At 45.4% G+C, this 19,771-nt stretch overlaps 1 protein-coding gene and 1 pseudogene across 3 annotated transcripts; both read right to left on the bottom strand.

Annotated features, from left to right (window-relative positions):
* Positions 1 to 165: 165 nt before the first annotated feature.
* On the bottom strand, positions 166 to 12,220 carry LOC311143955 (growth hormone-regulated TBC protein 1-A-like). 2 transcript variants are annotated; one of them, XM_084179863.1, is made up of 8 exons: positions 10,270 to 12,220; positions 9,595 to 9,740; positions 9,295 to 9,459; positions 8,930 to 9,054; positions 8,360 to 8,456; positions 1,481 to 1,653; positions 1,160 to 1,345; positions 166 to 1,023 (listed from the first exon to the last, which is right to left on the bottom strand). In XM_084179863.1, the coding sequence occupies exons 1-8, from the start codon at positions 10,338 to 10,340 to the stop codon at positions 907 to 909; spliced, it is 1,080 nt and encodes a 359-aa protein (XP_084035989.1). In that variant the 5' UTR covers positions 10,341 to 12,220; the 3' UTR covers positions 166 to 906. The 2 variants fall into 2 exon arrangements, with proteins under 2 accessions (XP_084035989.1, XP_084035990.1); XM_084179864.1 differs by having other exon boundaries at positions 166 to 953.
* A 117-nt stretch (positions 12,221 to 12,337) lies between these two features.
* Positions 12,338 to 15,894, bottom strand: LOC311143842 (DCN1-like protein 2; annotated as a pseudogene). Its single transcript, XR_014615560.1, has 4 exons — positions 15,891 to 15,894; positions 15,557 to 15,720; positions 14,967 to 15,096; positions 12,338 to 14,779 (listed from the first exon to the last, which is right to left on the bottom strand). The product of XR_014615560.1 is annotated as a DCN1-like protein 2 (transcript).
* Positions 15,895 to 19,771: the final 3,877 nt, after the last annotated feature.

Genomic DNA, 19,771 nt, shown 5'->3' with positions numbered 1-19,771 from the left:
GCTCTGTGTAGTTGTCTTTCTTAGCATTTTTTGGTCTGGCGTTTGCCAAAACCTTTGGCTATATTCTAGAGGACTTGTATTTGGGAACCGATCGCAATGCTTGGAGAACAAAACACATTGTTTCAATCCTCACGTTTAAATCGACAGTAACTTCAACTACAAAGGTAATTGTGAGAGAGCAGCCCTTTATTGTGGCAAAAACAGAGTCGAAAGGTTCCAATTCCTAAACCTTACACCCTAAGAAGTCAAATCCTAACGAGGTATGATTGCACAAGCTTAACAAACTGTAATTCATGCATTCAATGGAAGATTAGCGCACAGATCAAGTTAGGATTCGGGCCTAAGTATGCACTTGCTTACTGTCCCTCATGGATTTAAAGCATTTGTATGGTGTAAGTATGGGCTAGAGTTTATTTTCCCAGGCGATTCCTGGATGGGCGTGAATGATGGTACACTTCAGGGAGGGTGGAGGAGTGGACTACAGCCTGTGACTTCATTTCAGAATTGACACCATTATCTACAACCCTTCTCCACTGTCAAATCACAACCTATTGTTCCCATGATCCTACCACAGGAAAAGTACAAAATTACAGTTTTTGCTTCTCACAATGCAAAGAATCGCTACCTGAGAACAACAAATAATCTTCAGTTAGATGGGGTACTACAATCGCTCAGCCCATTTTAGCATCTCAGAAGATTGCCATGTCATCATACGGTTCCTGAGATATTACACATTTCTCCAGGGATTGTGAGATCTGATGATCTGTTTAGCGTGAGGGCAAATAAAGATGACCTGGAACATGCGCAGGGCGATTGCTTTAGGGAGGTTATTAGTGGTGGAGGAGTGGTCAGGGGTGGAATCTGGTCTCCTCCGCCACAATACGCTCTCGGCACGTCTCCCGCAGCTTAGAGATGGTTGCCATGGAGAGACTTCCTGGTTCCCTGAAGATTTCCTGTCAATATCAGGAAGAAGAGAAAGGAGGATTTCCTGTCAATATGAGGAAGAAGAGAAAGGAGGACTTCCTGTCAATATCAGGAAGAAAAGAAAGGAGTTAGTAAACTGTTTGTGGACCAGTTCATGGATGAAGTTAGCAATGGACACTGATCACAGACCCTAGATCTGTGCCTAAGGTTACTTCTCTCTTCTGAAGTACCTTACCTTCATGAAGGTGTGGCAGTCGTATGTAAAGGCTCCCTGAGTGATCAGTTTGAAGCGCTCACACAGCTCGACCATGGAGCGGGCCTGCAGGATCTCAGCCTGGTGGTGGCGAATCAGAGTCAAGGCCACGCGGAACAGGATCTTAGAACCCTCGTAAAACAAGCAATCCCAGATCCGCAGAACTGTCTGGGGAAGACGAGAGATGTGAAAGACAAAAAATAGAATAATTATCTTACACAGGGTGATGATAGGACCCAGACTGAAATACTGTCTCAACAAGCACACGCAAACACACCCACCCCAGACCCCACTGCCCCTCACCTCTACAGGCAGGACGTCGATGTAGAGGCAGATGAACCATCGGGAGACCACCAGGGTCCACATGATGTTGTGTTGGACCATGGCCTGCCACACAGCCGGGGATTTGACCCTCACCAGCTCCCCCAACACCTCCTGGTCCATCTTCAACCCCAGCATGGCCGGGTTGTAGTAGTCTACAACACAACAAGGACAGCTCAGGTTAATTCAGTTCAGTGTGTGTGACAAGGGGTTGTGTGTGTGTGTGTGTAAAATCGAATTGTATTTGTCACACGCTGAATACAATGGGTGTACACTATATAGCCCTTCCCAACGATGCGGAGTTAAAAAACTATAATAACAATAGTAACACGAAGAATAAAATACACAAGAATGGAGCGATATACAGGAAGTACCAGTACCAGATCAATGTGGAGCTATATACAGGAAGTACCAGTACCAGATCAATGTGGAGCTATATACAGGAAGTACCAGTACCAGATCAATGTGGAGCTATATACAGGAAGTACCAGTACCAGATCAATGTGGAGCTATATACAGGAAGTACCAGTACCAGATCAATGTGCAGGGGTATGAGGTATTTGAGGTAGATATGTACATGAAGGCAGGGTAAAGTGACTAGGCATCAGGATAGATAAGAGTAAAATAAATAAAACAGTAGCAGCAGCATATGATGAGTGTAACGGTGTGTGTGTGGGGTACATAGATGGTATATATCCTGAGAAACATCCTGTGGTTATTCTTCTTGTAATGTGAGCATGACAAACCCAGTGTCTTACCACAAGCCATGTGATCATGGTGCTATTGCACAGAAGGACACAGCAATAGAACCTTCCACAAACAAGTAGGTCTACAACTATGTACACTGGCTTCAGGAAGTATTCACACCTTTTGACTTTTTCCACATTTTGTTGTGTTACCAAAGTCAGCGTGCATGCACCCGGCCCGCCACAAGGAGTCGCTAGAGCGCGATGCGACAAGGACATCCCGGCCAGCCAAACCCTCCCCTAATCGAACCCGGGTCTGTAGTGACGCCTCTAGCACTGCGATGCAGTGCCTTAGACCGCTGCACCACTCGGGAGGCAGCAATAATAGTGTACCCCACACATACACCTATTGGTAGATGGGTAAAAACATTAAAAGCAGATATTGAATATCCCTTTGAGCATGGTGAAGTTATTATTTAAATTTTGGATGGTGTATCAATACACCCAGTCACTACAAAGATACAGGCGTCCTTCCTAACTCAGTTGCCGGAGAGGAATGAAACCACTCAGGGATTTCACCATGAGGCCAATGGTGACTTTAAAACAGTTACAGAGTTTAATGGCTGTGATAGGAGAAAACTGAGGATGGATCAACAACATTGTAGTTACTCCACAATACTAACTAAGTGGAAAGGAGGAAGCCTGTACAGCAGGGTTCTTCAATTCCGGTCCTGGAGGGCCGAAACACCTCTGTTTTTCATCCTCTCCTTCTAATCAGGGGCTAATTCAGACCTGGGACACCAGGTGAGTGCAATTAACTACTAGGTAGAAATCATTACATTTACATTTAAGTCATTTAGCAGACGCTCTTATCCAGAGCGACTTACAAATTGGTGCATTCACCCTATAGCCAGTGGGTTAACCACTTTACAATATGTTATTTTTTTGGGTGGGGGGGCGGGGGGGTAGAAGGATTACTTCATCCTATCCCAGGTATTCCTTAAAGAGGTGGGGTTTCAAATGTCTCCGGAAGGTGGTGAGTGACTCCGCTGTCCTGGCGTCGTGAGGGAGCTTGTTCCACCATTGGGGTGCCAGAGCAGCGAACAGTTTTGACTGGGCTGAGCGGGAACTATGCTTCCGCAGAGGAAGGGGAGCCAGCAGGCCAGAGGTGGATGAACGCAATGCCCTCGTTTGGGTGTAGGGACTGATCAGAGCCTGAAGGTACGGAGGTGCCGTTCCCCTCACTGCTCCATAGGCAAGCACCATGGTCTTGTAATGGATGCGAGCTTCAACTGGAAGCCAGTGGAGTGTGCGGAGGAGGGGGGTGACGTGAGAGAACTTGGGAAGGTTGAACACCAGACGGGCTGCGGCATTCTGGATGAGTTGTAGGGGTTTAATGGCACAGGCAGGGAGCCCAGCCAACAGCGAGTTGCAGTAATCCAGACGGGAGATGACAAGTGCCTGGATTAGGACCTGTGCCGCTTCCTGTGTAAGGCAGGGTCGTACTCTCCGAATGTTGTAGAGCATGAACCTGCAGGATCGGGTCACCGCCTTGATGTTAGCGGAGAACGACAGGGTGTTGTCCAGGGTCACGCCAAGGCTCTTCGCACTCTGGGAGGAGGACACAACGGAGTTGTCAACCGTGATGGCGAGATCATGGAACGGGCAGTCCTTCCCCGGGAGGAAGAGCAGCTCCGTCTTGCCAGGGTTCAGCTTGAGGTGGTGATCCGTCATCCATACTGATATGTCGGCCAGACATGCAGAGATGCGATTCGCCACCTGGTTATCAGAAGGGGGAAAGGAGAAGATTAGTTGTGTATCGTCAGCGTAGCAATGATAGGAGGCCATGTGAGGATATGACAGAGCCAAGTGACTTGGTGTATAGGGAGAAAAGGAGAGGGCCTAGAACTGAGCCCTGGGGGACACCAGTGGTGAGAGCACGTGGTGCGGAGACAGCTTCTCGCCACGCCACTTGGTAGGAGCGACCGGTCAGGTAGGACGCAATCCAGGAGTGAGCCGCGCCGGAGATGCCCAGCTCGGAGAGGGTGGAGAGGAGGATCTGATGGTTCACAGTATCAAAGGCAGCAGACAGGTCTAGAAGGACAAGAGCAGAGGAGAGAGAGTTAGCTTTAGCAGTGCGGAGAGCCTCCGTGACACAGAGAAGAGCAGTCTCAGTTGAATGACCAGTCCTGAAACCTGACTGGTTTGGATCAAGAAGGTCATTCTGAGAGAGATAGCAAGAGAGTTGGCTAAAGACGGCACGCTCAATAGTTTTGGAAAGAAAAGAAAGAAGGGATACTGGTCTGTAGTTGTTGACATCAGTGGGATCGAGTGTTGGTTTTTTGAGAAGGGGTGCAACTCTCGCTCTCTTGAAGACGGAAGGGACATGGCCAGCAGTCAAGGATGAGTTGATCAGCGAGGTGAGGTAGGGGAGAAGGTCACCGGAGATGGTCTGGAGAAGAGAGGAGGGGATGGGGTCAAGCGGGCAGGTTGTTGGGCGGCCTGCAGTCACTAGTCGCAAGATTTTATCTGGAGAGAGAGGGGAGAAAGAAGTCAAAGCATAGGGTAGGGCAGTGTGAGCAGGACCAGCAGTGTCATTAGACTTAACAAACGAGGATCGGATGTCGTCAACCTTCTTTTCAAAGTGGTTGACGAAGTCATCCACAGAGAGGGAGGAGGGGGGGTGGGGGGGAGGATTCAGCAGTGAGGAGAATGTGGCAAAGAGCTTCCTAGGGTTAGAGGCAGATGCTTGGAATTTAGAGTGGTAGAAAGTGGCCTTATCAGCAGAAACAGATGAAGAAAATGTAGAGAGGAGGGAGTGAAAAGATGCCAGGTCGGCAGGGAGTTTAGTTTTCTTCCATTTCCGCTCCGCTGCCCGGAGCTCTGTTCTGTGAGCTCGCAATGAGTCATCAAGCCACGGAGCTGGAGGGGAGGACCGAGCCGGCCGGGAGGATAGGGGACACAGGGAGTCAAAGGATGCAGAAAGGGAGGAGAGGAGGGTTGAGGAGGCAGAGTCAGGAGATTGGAGGGAGAAGGATTGAGCAGAGGGAAGAGATGATAGGATGGAAGAGGAGAGAGTAGTGGGAGAGAGAGAGCGAAGGTTGCGGCGGCGCGTTACCATCTGTGTAGGGGCAGAGTGAGTAGTGTTGGAGGAGAGCGAGAGAGAAAAGGATACAAAGTAGTGGTCGGAGACATGGAGGGGAGTTGCAGTGAGATTAGTAGAAGAGCAACATCTAGTAAAGATGAAGTCAAGCGTATTGCCTGCCTTGTGAGTAGGGGGGGACGGTGAGAGGGTGAGGTCAAAAGAGGAGAGGAGTGGAAAGAAGGAGGCAGAGAGAAATTAGTCAAATGTAGACGTAGGGAGGTTGAAATCCCCCAAAACTGTGAAGGGTGAGCCATCCTCAGGAAAGGAACTTATCAAGGCGTCAAGCTCATTGATGAACTCTCCAAGGGAACCTGGAGGGCGATAGATGACAAGGATATTAAGCTTAAATGGGCTAGTGACTGTGACAGCGTGGAATTCAAATGAGGAGATAGACAGATGGGTTAGGGGAAAAATTGAGAATGACCACTTGGGAGAGATGAGGATTCCTGTGCCACCACCCCTCTGACCAGATGCTCTCGGGGTATGCGAGAACACATGGTCAGACGAGGAGAGAGCAGTAGGAGTAGTTGTGTTTTCAGTGGTAATCCATGTTTCCGTCAGCGCCAGGAAGTCGAGGGACTGGAGGGTAGCATATGCTGGGATGAAGTCAGCCTTGTTGGCGGCAGAACGGCAGTTCCAGAGGCTGCCTGAGACCTGGAACTCCAGGTGTGTGGTGCGTGCAGGGACCACCAGGTTAGAGAGGCAGCAGCCACGCGGTGTGAGGCGTTTGTGTAGCCTGTGCGGAGAGGAGAGAACAGGGATAGGCAGAGGCATAGTTGACAGGCTGCAGCAGATGGCTACAATAATGCAGAGGAGATCGGAATGAAATGAACTAAACATCTGGGAAAGGAGAGAGCAGGCCTCCCTCACCAAAAAAATATAACTCTCCCAACTTCCACCTCAGAAACTATAATTGTTTCACTGAACCACCCGAATAAAACTCTCCCAACTTCCACTTTAGAAATTAGAATTGTTGTAAACTACAGCGGTTCAATGTTTCAATGAATAGACTCAACTTACTTTATTCAGCTAGCTAACTATGACGCCATAGCTAACTAGCATGCTAGCATCCAATAACACACAGTTTAGCACCAATACTTGGTTACAACAAAAAAAAAAACAGAAGTGTTTCGGCCCTCCAGGACCGGAATTGAAGAACCCTGCTGTACAGAATACAAATATTCCAAAACATGCATCCTGTTTCTAACCAGGCACTAAAGTAATACTGCAAAAAATATGGCAAAGCAATTAACTTTTTGTTTGGGGCATTTCCAATACAGCACATTACTGAGTACCACTTTCCATATTTTCAAGCGTGTGGTGGTTGCATCATGTTATGGGTATGCTTGTAATCGTTAAGGACTGGGGAGTTTCAGGATAAAAAAGAAACAGAATGGAGCTAAGCAGAGGCAAAATCCTAGAGGAAAACCTGGTTCAGTCTGCTTTCCACCAGACACTGGGATAGAAATTCACCTTTCAGTAGGACAATAACCTAAAAACACAAGGCCAAATCTACACTGGATTTGTTTACCAAGAAGACAGTGAATGTTCCTGAGTGGCCGAGTTACAGTTTTGACTTAAATCTACGGCAAGACCTGAAAATGGTTGCCTAGCAATGATCAATTTGACAGACCTTGAAGAATTTCGTAAAGCATAAAATGGGCAAATTATGCAAATGTTGCACAATCCAGGTGTGGAAAGCTCTTAGAGACTTACCCAGAAAGACTCGCAGCTGTAATCGCTGCCAAAGGTGCTTTTACAAAGTATTGACTCATGGTTATGAATATTAGATATTTCTGCATTTCATTTTCAATACATTTGCAAAAATGTCTAAAAACATGTTTAGACTTTTTCATTATGGGGTATATAACACATTTTGAATTCAGGCTGTAACAACAAAATGTGGAATAAGACAAGGGGTATGAACACTTTCTGAAGGCCCTGGTCAGGGAGGTGACCAAGAACCCAATGACCACTCTGACAGAACTACAGAGTTCCTTGGCTGTGATGAGAGAACCTGCCAGAAGCACAACAGTCGCTACAGCACTTCACCAATCTGGGCTTTATGGGAGAGTGGCCAGACGGAAGCCACTCCTGAGAAAAAGGCACATGACAGGACGCCTGAAGTTTGCAAAAAGGCATGTGAAAGACTGAGATAAAAATGTTACTTTTGGGCCTGAATGCAAAGTGTTATGTCTGGAGTAAACCATGCACAGCTCATCACCCGTCTAACACCATCCCTACCGTGAAGCATGGTGGTGGCAGCATCATGCTATGGGGATGCTTTTCAGCAGCAGGGACTGAGAGACTGGTATGGATGGAGGAAACAATGAACGGAGCCAAATACAGGCAAATCCTTGATGAAAACCTGCTTCAGAGTGCAAACAACCTTAGACTGGGGTGAAGATGTACGTTCCAACAGGACAATGACCCCAAGCATACAGCCAAAGCAACGCTGGAATGGCTTCAGAACAAGAATGTGAAAGTCCTTGTGTGGCCCAGCCAAAGCACAGACTTGAATCCAATTGAAAATCTGTGGAAAGACTTGAAGATTGCTGTTCACCGCCACTCCCCATCCAACTTAACAGAGCTTGAGAAAATCTGCATGGAAGAATAGGAGAAAATCCCCAAATCCAGATGTGCAAAGCTGATACAGACATACCCAAGACGACTCAAAGCTGTAATCGCTGCCAAAGGTGCTTCTACAACGTATTGACTCAGGGGTGTGAATACTTATGTAGATTTGATATTTCTGTATTTTATTTTCAATAAATTTGCAAAAATGTCTAAATACATGTTTTCACTGTCATTATGGGGTATTGTGTGTAGATGGGTTATTTATTATTATTTTTTAATCCATTTTGAATTCAGGCTGTAACAACAAAATGTGGAACAAGTCAAGGGGTATGAATAGTTTCTGAAGGCACTGTACATGCACACCTCACCACACACATCCTCTCACACAACCATGCATACAAAAACAGACGAGCAGACAAGCAGACAGACACAACAGAAGTCTGTGGGACTAACCAGGGAGTATTCTTCCCAATAAAGCGTCCATCAGCCAGAAGGACTTCTCTTCATCCTTAGTGATGATGATGAGGTAGCCTGCAATGAAGTTCATACCCTAGAATTGAGAGAGAAACTGTAACTCCCTTCACACACACCTGTGCACACATGGTATGCACACAACACCCACACTATAGAGGACAGGAGAGGTATAGGCAGTTATGGCTGGGGACAGAGCAGGTACACACAGAAGAGTCGACAATGGACATACTGTACACACAAGGTAAGTCAGACACAGGAGACAAGTGAGATCCACTCAGTTAACAGATTATTTATACCTGGGCTCTCCAACCCTGTTCCTGGAGAGCTACCCTCCTGTAGTTTGTCACTCCAACCCTAATCGAGTGCACCTGATTCTAATAATTAGCTGGTTGATAAGCAGAATTAGGTTAGTTACAACTGGGGTTGGAGCGAAAACCTACAGGAGAGTAGCTCTCCAGGAACAGGGTTGTAGTTAAAACCTACAGGAGGGTAGCTCTCCAGGAACAGGGTTGGAGAACCCTGGTTTATAGCATCTATAAGGCACAGTACCTGGCAGTATCCCACAACCTGGTTGTGGTGTCCGTACGCCAGCAGCACATTGTACAGGGCCTTCTGCAGACAGGGCTCTGAGCTGTTCCGGAACTGCACGTTGTCGGGGAACGTCCTGTGCATGTCTACCAAGACAGGACACTCAACCATCAGCCAATAATAGTAAAGGAACCATCAGAGTCTTGTTCATCAGGGAACAAAACAGAAGAAAATGGACAGTAACAGGGAGGGACAACCTGGACCTCAAAAGCGCTATAAAAATTGTTTATATTGCGTGCCCTAATGAACATATCCCAGGTGCATCCACGGCAGGTGAGATGAGTTTAGTAAAGGTGATTACAATCATGTGAATATAGTTACAGTACCTATGCGGACGGTCTCTTCCAGCTTGGCGTCGTGCTGCTGCTCGGTGCCCAGCAGAGAGTGGTAGTATCCTGGGTTCTTCTCCAGGTGCTCCTGGGCCCCGCTGGCTGCCATCCAGATCTGGGCTCGGTGCTCCTTGGGCACACCTTTACGCACGTACCGCTTCACTAAGAGAACAGAAACCATGACTACAGTAAAAAATAAAAAATATGTATGCACTCACTACTGTAAGTCGCTCTGGATCAGAGTGTCTGCTGAATAACTAAAATGTAAATGTGTGTTTCTCTGTTTGCGTGTCTCACCCTTCAGGTTCTTTTCCACGTTGACTTTCCCCTGCAGGAGTTTGGACCACTTGGCAGACCTCCTGGTGAGAACGGCTACATACTGAGCCATCATCTCCTCATAGGATTCATAACCCTCAGGCTTCTCAAACCCATAGGAGTCCACCCTATGGAGACAGGGTCAGTCCGGGAAGACAAACACACACACGCACTTAAATAACTATGGATCATTCTGATCTACATTACCCACATTTTAGACCCAGCAGAGTGCATTGATCACAGCCTGTAATAGCACAGTGGTAGTCAGATGACCTGACATTGGCCAAGCCTTAGCTACAATAACCCAGACTAGATGGTTGGTAAGGATTGCTGTGACAGGTAGCTAACTATAGGATCAGATGACATGCTGTTGAATCAACCAGTGTGAAATTACAACCCTAGAGACAAGCTGATTAGAGCAAAAACCAAGCCAAACGAGGAAAGATCCCGAGAGAGATGTTCAAACATCCTTAAAAGATAAATATGTTATAAAACAATCCGTAGATGTTTCACAATTGTGGATTTAATGTTAATTCAGCTGGTAAATACAAGCTTGTGAAATAGATAGTGTGAAGTGAAAGCCAGCAGGTAGACCTACACTAAAGTTACACTACCTGGTTAGATTAATTATTAGATACACGGAAATATAAGCGTTACCTGTCATTCGCATTGGTGCTGTTGTTCAGGTGAAGCTGGGAAGTTAAGTTTCCGTTCGTTTCACTCTCCATAGCGTGAACTCCTCGGAATTTACGGTAAAATGTGAAAACGCACTCTCGAAGTAAATTGTCTGATCCACCAACTCGAATAGTTTGCAGTTACATTAGAAATCCATGACCAACTACCTCCCTACCATACGTTGCCAGCTGTCAGTCAGCGGGAGCAAAAAACGACGCACTGTGACTACACGGATGCTCCAAAGTTAATCATGTCCCAAAACAACTTGCAGGCTAATGTGAAATACATATCGTGTCATAAAATGTTGAAACAAAAAAATATGGGAAAATACGTTAGTCTACTACCACTCTTCAGCCCATACATCAATTGCGTACGATTCTTCTGCCCTACCTCACCTTTCACCCATCTACCTCACCAATGATTGATCGGGAGGCGGGGCATTGATCTTTGTAAACGCCCCCCACCTCAGGTAAATGGATCCCTTCAGTAAATTCTACATTCAACCCATACTGTAGGCCTAAAGTCTACTGCTGTAATTCACTACTCTAGGCCTATATATTATATGGCCTATGAGCTCAATGGCATTTTTGAACATCACAAGCTTTAAAGTGCCAACTGTGATGATCAAATGTTTTGTTTTTGTCTAAATAGAGTTCTTGTTTCGCTTTCCATCCTCAGTGGCCTTATTTATTCTATCAAGCCTGGTCACAACATATGCCAGTGTTGTGCCTTTATGTCAATGTTATGGATTTACACACAAAAGACTGTGGCCTACTTTCCACACTCTGATAGAGCCCCACAGTGTAGATGTCATAATACCCATAAAACCTAGCGGTCAAACAGGGAAATGGTTCCAATCGTTTTTCCACCATTCATTTTCCCATTGGGGATTTTAGAAACACTTCAAATAAGGGCTGTGTTTCATGTAGGCATACCCTGGCGTGATATTTTGATAACCATGTAAATCTCTCTTGGACAAGGTGACATTTATCAATATATTCAGCTCTATTGACAAAATGGCCACCCTGAAGACGTCTAGATCGGTCCACTAATAAAGGACTAGTAAAGGCCCAGTGCACTACTTAATTTTTTTACTAAATGTATTTGAGTGTTTACCATACTGATAATTCTGTACAAAAGTTAATCTGATAATACTTGTGGTATATAAAAGTACTTGCTTGATATGTTTTCCAGTTTCTTGAAATACTTTGCAAATGCTACTTATTTCTATGTGAAAACTGAAACGGTCTATTCATTCCTTTTACGTAGACACTCTTATCCAGAGCAACTTACAGTAGTGAGTGCATTCATTTTCGTACTGGTCCCCCCGTGGGAATCCAACCCATAACCCTAGCATTGCAAGTGCCATGCTCTACCAACTGAGCCACATCACATACTCACAAACCACTTGATGTCTCAATGTACTCAGTTACTGTATTGTGCATTGTTTATCTTCATGGTGATGGGAAGTCTACAGGTACAAACCTAGATGACCAGCCTATGTACAATACAGTAATGTACATTTACATTAAGTGGTTTGTAAGGATGGTAAATTAATACTGCACAAAAACTGATCAAGCTTTTTTGCCAAAGCAGAGATGCTGAAAAAAAGTTTTTGTCCGTGCTACAGACATCTATATCGGTCCGCTAATACTAGTAAATGCCCAGTGCACTACCTTTTTAAAAGGTAATAATATATTTTATTACAAAATAAATGGTATTCTGATTTTTCAGCACACCTACTTCCTGCGGCTATGCCTCAGTCCTGCTTTTCATTTATGCCTTGCATTTAATTGATCAAGTCGTGTCATTAATTGACACGTGCTCCTGAGTGGCGCAGTGGTCTAAGGCACTGCATCGCAGTGCTTACTGTGCCACTAGAGATCCTGGTTCGAATCCAGGCTCTGTCGCAGCCGGCCGCGACCGGGAGACTCATGGGCGGCGCACAAGTCGTCCAGGGTAGGGGAGGGAAATGGCCGGCAGGGATCTAGCTCAGTTGATAGAGCATGGCGTTTGCAACGCCAGGGTTGTGGGTTCGATTCCCATAGGGGGCCAGTATAAAAAATTTAAATAAAAAATATTATGTATTCACTAACTGTAAGTCGCTCTGGATAAGAGCGTCTGCTAAATGACTAAAATGTAAATGTAATTAATTGGCCAGCCCTTGAAGACCTGATTTTTGTTATTTTATATAATCCCCCTAACACGACCAGGTAGAAAATAAAAGTATTTCTGCCCTTGCGGCCCAGAATGAGCAGCCCTGCCCTACTGTACACATGTCATATGTGACTAGCATTTAGAGAAGGCATGGTCCATTTACTTCAATGGCTAAAATGTAGTGAACAAAAGACAGTAGTGAACAAAAAAGATTTGAAAACAATAAAATGACTTGGTACACACCAGACCTAAAAATCAAAATCAATCCGATTATATTGAGGCATCATATACCTGCATTTCTTTTTTAATTTACACAAAAACATTTCTCTCATATTTATAAATGTACCATATTTATATTATTCTTAATATAATTATAAGTACATACTGTTTTAGAAAACAGTATATAACAACTGTAACAGTTTTGTTGGTGCTTGTTTCGTGAGCAAACGTTGCAAGCTGTTCTGTTGGTCCCAAAGTGTTTGGGTTAGAAACAAGGTCGTCGCAGAGCCCTGCTTGCCACAAAACAAGCAAACTAACAAGAATCGACCCGAAACACACACACACAGCAGTCAGTCTTTTACATCTGAATTCCCAGAGCTGGTCCCCTGCTCTCAATGTTTTGTCATTCCTCCAAGAGAGAAAGAGAGAGAGAGGCCGTGGCTGTGCCAGGAGATGTAGCTCTTTCCTTTTCTCTGATTCTTTTCTCGAACACTGATATTACCAAGGCCTCTTCCCGGCTAGTCCTCAGGCTGGGACATGTATTGCCGGAGACACCAGCTGACAATGTGCACATGGCGACTCCCATCAAACAAGGACAGAAATAAAACTCAAGAGTTGCTTCCTGTGTTTTCCTCTCACTCCTCCCTGATAGGTGGTTACCTGATAATTGTGCAGTGTCACTGTTTTAAGTGTTTCACAGTTTTCTCTTAAAGTATTTTTAAAAATCCTACAAAGTCAATGAAGAGGAACCAAAGTTCTACCCCTCTTCCAAGAGCTGAGTTGTTATTAGTGGGTTTTGCGTTTGGATCCCGTTACGATTGGCCGGGCGAATTCCACAAAGTCGTCTATGAGAACTGGCCACGCCCCTGACAGGAAGGAAACATGATTAGCTGTCATTTACTGACTTTCTTACTCCATTCCCTTGCTCCAGGTAGAAGTTACCCTAAGCACAGATCTGGGAACAGCAGGCTAACTGTAGGCATTTGGGGAAAACGCAAAATGGACCTTAAATCAGTTTCTAGAAGCAACTTCATTCCGGATCAACTCCTCATCTAGAGCAGTGGTCACCAAACCTGGTCCAGGAGAGCTGCAGGGTCTGCAGGCTTTTGTTTCGGCCCAGTAGTGAATCACCTGATTCATCTAATTTACAGCTCATCAGAACCTTGATTAGCTGAATCAGGTGTGTTGGTGCTGAGCTAGAACAAAAGCATGCCCACTCAGTAGCTTTCCAGGTCCAGGGTTGATGACTACTGCATTCTACCATTGTGTATATTCAGTTGAGAGCAACGTTCGGTGCACTGTACTTTTGCAGACAGCAATGAACCATTACTACTCTGAGCTTTTAAACTCACCCTCATCGTCATAATTTGACAGGGATGTAGCTCAGTTGGTAGAGCATGACGTTTGCAACGCCAGGGTTGTGGGTTCAATTCCCACGGGGGGAAAAAAATAAAAAATAAAAAAATATATAATGTATGCACTCACTAACTGTAAGTCGCTCTGGATAAGAGCGTCTGCTAAATGACTAAAATGTCAATGTAAAAAATGTCGTCAGCGATTATTGTTGCCAAAATCCAAGAGTAAGTTCCATGTGTCTTTGGGAATCGACCGTTTGTGGTGTTCCTACGAGAAAACGAAAGTGGGAAAAGTGCACAGGAGAAAACAAAACACAGGATGTACCTAACAACTAGCGTCAACATGACACAGGATGTACCTAACAACTAGCGTCAACATGACACAGGATGTACCTAACAACTAGCGTCAACATGACACAGGATGTACCTAACAACTAGCGTCAACATGACACAGGATGTACCTAACAACTAGTGTCAACATGCACAGGATGTACCTAACAACTAGCGTCAACATGCACAGGATGTACCTAACAACTAGCGTCAACATGACACAGGATGTACCTAACAACTAGCGTCAACATGCACAGGATGTACCTAACAACTAGCGTCAACATGACACAGGATGTACCTAACAACTAGCGTCAACATGTAATGTTAGATAGGGATCCATAGCATTACCAATAGGAACCTGTTCCAGAGGCCCAGGAACTTACAACGGTCTTTCGGTACCAGGTTCCAGTAGGACACAGCCATCTTTAGATCTGAAACACAGCAAGAGCCACAACTTGTTATCTCACTGTAGTTGAATCAGGTGTGTTCTCACTTTGTTGAAACAAAAGCCTGGACACCACCATTGGGTGTCCTCAGGACCAGAGTTGAAAAACACTGATGCAACTACAGTACAGTAACTCTTGTGAACACTGATATAACCAACTAATCTGTGCTTACCTAAACCCTTCTGTCCAGGGTTCTTGGCGAAGTTGAAGGTGAACTGGTAGAAGTCCTGAACTTTCCGCTGTCTTTCAGCTCTTGTTCTAATCTGGGAAGAAGAGCCTTCAGCTTCTCTGGGCTGTCGCACCTGGAGAGAAGAGAAACAGAGTGGGCAAGTCAGTGGATAGCTCAATCAAAAGCACAACACACACACATCTCATCTAATCCAGAGGTTCCTAAACTGTTCTTGTGCTATGATCTGCTACAAATCCTTTGGGTTCCCAGGGCCATGTTCGGTGGGCACAAACAGGATAACCTTTTGTAGCGAACGTTGTCCAATAAGAACACTCATTTTCGATTTTCGATTTAAAAACAAGTTCCCGTAGGACCCAGAGCTAACCTATGCTGACTTGGCTTCACACCAAACATGAAGACACACAGTATTAATGCCAAAGTTGATGGAGTCTAAACATAGCACCTCTCCCCACCATGGGAACACACACTAACAACGAACACCACTATAACATGCTCCGGCAATAACCAATACCACACTGTCATGCCCCCAAACGGAGCCGTGTCGCAGAGTGATGACATCACCACTCGCTCACCCCAGTTCGGACATGCCGTCCAGGAACTCCTTCTTGCTGAACTCGCACTGGGTGGCAGCCTGGAACTTCCACGCCAAGGACTCTGATGCTGGCCGGGTCCAGGGTGAGGTCATTGCAGAACTGCTGGATGCCGTCGATGCCAATCTTATTCTCATCCTGGGGATCTGTGGAATAACATGTGACATAAACGCTTAATGAACACACACACACAGTCCAGCAATCACTATCTTAGGGATCTGAGAGACTCACAAACACACATTTCCTCTTCTGGTGAACAAGATAAGCAATACAATGCATAACACCACAAATACATAATACACACACACTTACTGACCCATAACAGAAACAATCTTTGACACACACAATCTCCACGTGCTCCATTCTTCCAGAACTTTCCCCACTTGCCTTTATTAGTTGTAGAGCTGTTCCAGCTTCTTCTCCACAGGAGTTTTCATGGATTCCTTGTAGTAGAGGTCTGGGTTCTGGAAGTAGTTGTCTGTGGCCCCCTCTAGTTTCCAGACATTCTGGGTCAGGCAGTAAGAGGCAGTCTTCTCCCCCGCCTGCGTGAACGCTTTGAACCGCCGGACCTTGTCCCTCTGCGAAGACTTCAGCTTATGCTGCACGGAGACAGGATACGGGCTGTCAGACACAGACAGGCAAGGCAGCACCGACAACAGGATGCATACACCAGGATACACAGGGACACACACATATCCTACATTCTACACATTCTACCCCCAAGCCATAAGACTCCTGAACAGCTAATCATGGCTCCCCGGACTATTTGCACCCCGACCCCATCCTTTTAAGCTGCTGCTACTCTGTTAATTATTTATGCATAGTCACTTTAACTCTACCCACATGTACATATTACCTCAACTACCTCAACTAGCCGGTGCCCCCGCACATTGACTCTGCACCGGTACCCCCCTGTATATATAGCCTCCCTACTGTTATTTTATTTTACTTCTGCTCTTTTCTTCTCAACACTTTTTTGTTGTTGTTTTATTTTACTTTTTTATTAAGGAATAAATGCATTGTTGGTAAAGGGCTGTAAGTAAGCATTTGACGGTGTTGTATTCGGCGCATGTGGCAAATAAAATTTTGATTTTATTTTATTTGACATCCACAGACATTCAGGCCGAGGTCATGCAGAAACAAGGGTAGCTGGTCACAGACAGTCACTCACTTTGTATGATGATGAGATATAGGTTGACAAACAAACAGCAGCCGACAGACAAGCAATCAAGACTTAGAACTATTCTGAGAGTGGAGAACGTTGGGTTAACTCGGAGCATGTGCTGTGCATCCCAGGTCCCCAGTATATGGGGCATCTGGTGGAATGTAATGTAACATGAGCAGGAGGATGCCATCAACCTCACTGCTCAACTAGTCCAGGGTGTCCCATGTTCCCAAACACACTATGCTAATAATGCCAGATATACAGGGGTGTTGTTGTCATGTGGTGTTGCTGTGTATGGCCGGCAGGGATGTAGCTCATTTGGTAGAGCATGGCGTTTGCAACGCCAGGGTTGTGGGTTCGATTCCCACGGGGGGCCAGTATGAAAAAAAAATATATATTAATGTATGCACTCACTAACTGTAAGTCGCTCTGGATAAGAGCATCTGCTAAATGACTAAAAAGTGTTGCTGCCATGCTATGTTGTCTCTTTATGTAGTGTTGTGGTGTCTCTCTTGTCTTGATGTGTGTTTTGTCCTATCTTTTTCATCTCAGCTCCATCCCCGCTGGAGGCCTTTTGGTAGGCCGTCATTGTAAATAAGAATTTGTTCTTAACCGACTTGCCTAGTTAAATAAAGGTTCAATAAATAAAATGTCCAACTTTGCAGAGTAAGCAGATTGTGTAATAATGTGACCAGGTGTATTTCAAACTGCGTGCATGCACAATGAAACATGCAATGCTGTCCTGCTTGCGTGTTAAAAGCTTGGCAAATGTCCATAACCTCGAGACATGCATCTATTTTAATAGACTGAACAACTAAACGATGCTACCCCATGATCTCGGGTGTCCAATTACTGAATTTGATCAGGATTAGACAATTGTAGGCTGATAACTCTATTGAGAGTGTGAGCGAAAATCATAAACTATTATGTTGTTGAACAAACAAATTACCTCGAACGGCAACGTAATCAACAAAAACAAGTGTCAGATCGGGCGTCCATATGATGTGTCAGGGGTGTGCGAGAAAACCGTTGTTGGCGCTCACTGGTTTGGCTCGGACAACGCCTTCAAACGCAAACCACTTAACTTGGTGCGTCTGACTGGCTCACATATCCCGACTACCAAAAAGGGAGTCGTAGCCAGTTAGCTAGACGATTTTTATATTTTACCTTTATTTAACTAGGCAAGTCCATTAAGAACAAATTATTATTTACAATGACGGCCTACACCGGCCAAACCCGGACGACGCTGAGCCAATTGTGCGCCGCCCTATGGGACTCCCAATCACGGCGGGTTGTGATACAGCCTGGAATCGAACCAGGGGGTCTGTAGTGACGCCTCAAGCCCTGAGATGCAGTGCCTTAGACCGCTGCGCCACTCGGGAGTTCAGAGTGCGGTTCTAGGTCTCAATATACCCCCAACTGACCTTCCTTCCCCTGGTAAATTACTCAAGTGAAACACCTCAATGGCAACACATATAATATAATAATATGCCATTTAGCAGACGCTTTTATCCAAAGCGACTTACAGTCATGTGTGCATACATTTTTACGTAGGCCTATGGGTGGTCCCGGGGATCGAACCCACTACCCTGGCGTTACAAGCGCCATGCTCTACCGAGACGGAACAATGTATCCTTGTTATAATCCCAGGGTTCAACATTACCGCAGCAGTTTATGCTTGAAGTTGTGTTTATTTATGTGCTTGTTACCTACCATTTTCATAAGGCTTTTTGACCTATTTGATAGCCAGTCGCTCATAATGCGCTTGCGCGGAAGCCCTCGGCTTGTTGACGGTTTGGACAAATGGGATGCGGCTAATGTCAGAAATGACTTTTCGTTTGCAGATTATGATCATTTACGCAGCAGGTTATGATAATTAACGTAGTTATTTAGGAGAATTAGGTTAAAGAAATTATCCCCAATGCGACAAAAGTCACTGTCATTTACTGCATCCCTACTAGCCAAGACCCTTATTGACTACAGCCTGCGCGTCGACGTTGAGTAAATATCCTACAGATTTCACGGGACAGCAATGTAACGGACAATTTATAAAATTGTCAACCTAGATATGGATGCCACCGAATCAATCAAATATCTACGATAAAGAAAGAGGGTGATGACTGATCTGGCTATCTAGCGGCCACGAAGATTAGTTACATATTCCGAAATGCAATGTTGTAGCTACATGTGTTTGTTTCGGAAGTAACGCGTTAGCTAATTTAGCTAACAAGTCAAAGATCAACAATTCTTTCTTACGCGTGTTAAAAACATTAATTATTTTAAATACTTATTATCGCTATAATATTAGACGCTTTGAATAAACTTTGCTCGGTCAGCATTCAAATGAGCTGAACAGTCGCGTCTTGGATTAGCTAGTTAGCTAACAAGCTACCAACCTCAAAGTTTATAGTTGAAGGAGCCCTGCATATACAAAAGTATGTACACAAACCTCATTACATGAGACTCGCATTCGATGAAAAGACATACCCGAGACCGGTTACTGTCGAGGTTGGTGAAATATTGGTCGTGGGGTCAGTAGAAATTGTGTATGGCTGCAAATTTGTTCTGACACAAATGAGAAGCTGCAAATTTGTTCTGACACCAAGGAGAAGGGTGCAATTGCATCTGCAGAAACGCATCTATACTTCTATTAGTAAATGTTTAAACTAGGACAGGCGGGAGCGCTCCAGTACAATAGGTATCATCACGTTGGATGCCAACCGGCGATAAACCCCACAGAAGAAGAGGCGAGGGCGACAACGGTAGACAGTATCCTTCGCCCCCGCCTGTCGGGCACTGTTTTCCCGCAGTTCTATTAACGGTGGCGAGGGCAGGCAGGAGCGAAGGACACTGTGTGCCAACTACAGTAGCAAGTCCTACGGAGGACTCAGGTACACAGAAGGCAGGAGGCTGGGGAGACACTGCTGGTGCTAGCACACGGTGTCGCCTCTCCTGCTGTGTACAGAGTAGCGGGGGCGACCGGCAGACAGTGTCCTTCGCCTCCGCCTGTCGGGCACGGTTTTCCGCAGTTC

The sequence above is a fragment of the Coregonus lavaretus genome, assembly GCF_964263955.1.
Source record: "Coregonus lavaretus genome assembly, chromosome: 16".
NCBI classification, from domain to species: domain Eukaryota; kingdom Metazoa; phylum Chordata; class Actinopteri; order Salmoniformes; family Salmonidae; genus Coregonus; species Coregonus lavaretus.
Note: the sequence above shows the minus strand (reverse complement) of the source record. Positions and strands in the feature narration are given on the sequence as shown.

Excerpts from the sequence above, each read along its gene's own strand:
- LOC311143955 (XM_084179863.1), bottom strand. The coding sequence starts at position 10,340 with ATGGAGAGTGAAACGAACGGAAACTTAACTTCCCAGCTTCACCTGAAC. Across the intron at positions 9,741-10,269 it reads AGCACCAATGCGAATGACAG|GGTGGACTCCTATGGGTTTG; the intron begins GTAACGCTTATA and ends CTGTCTCCATAG. Across the intron at positions 1,654-8,359 it reads ATTGGGAAGAATACTCCCTG|ACTACTACAACCCGGCCATG; the intron begins GTTAGTCCCACA and ends GTTGTGTTGTAG.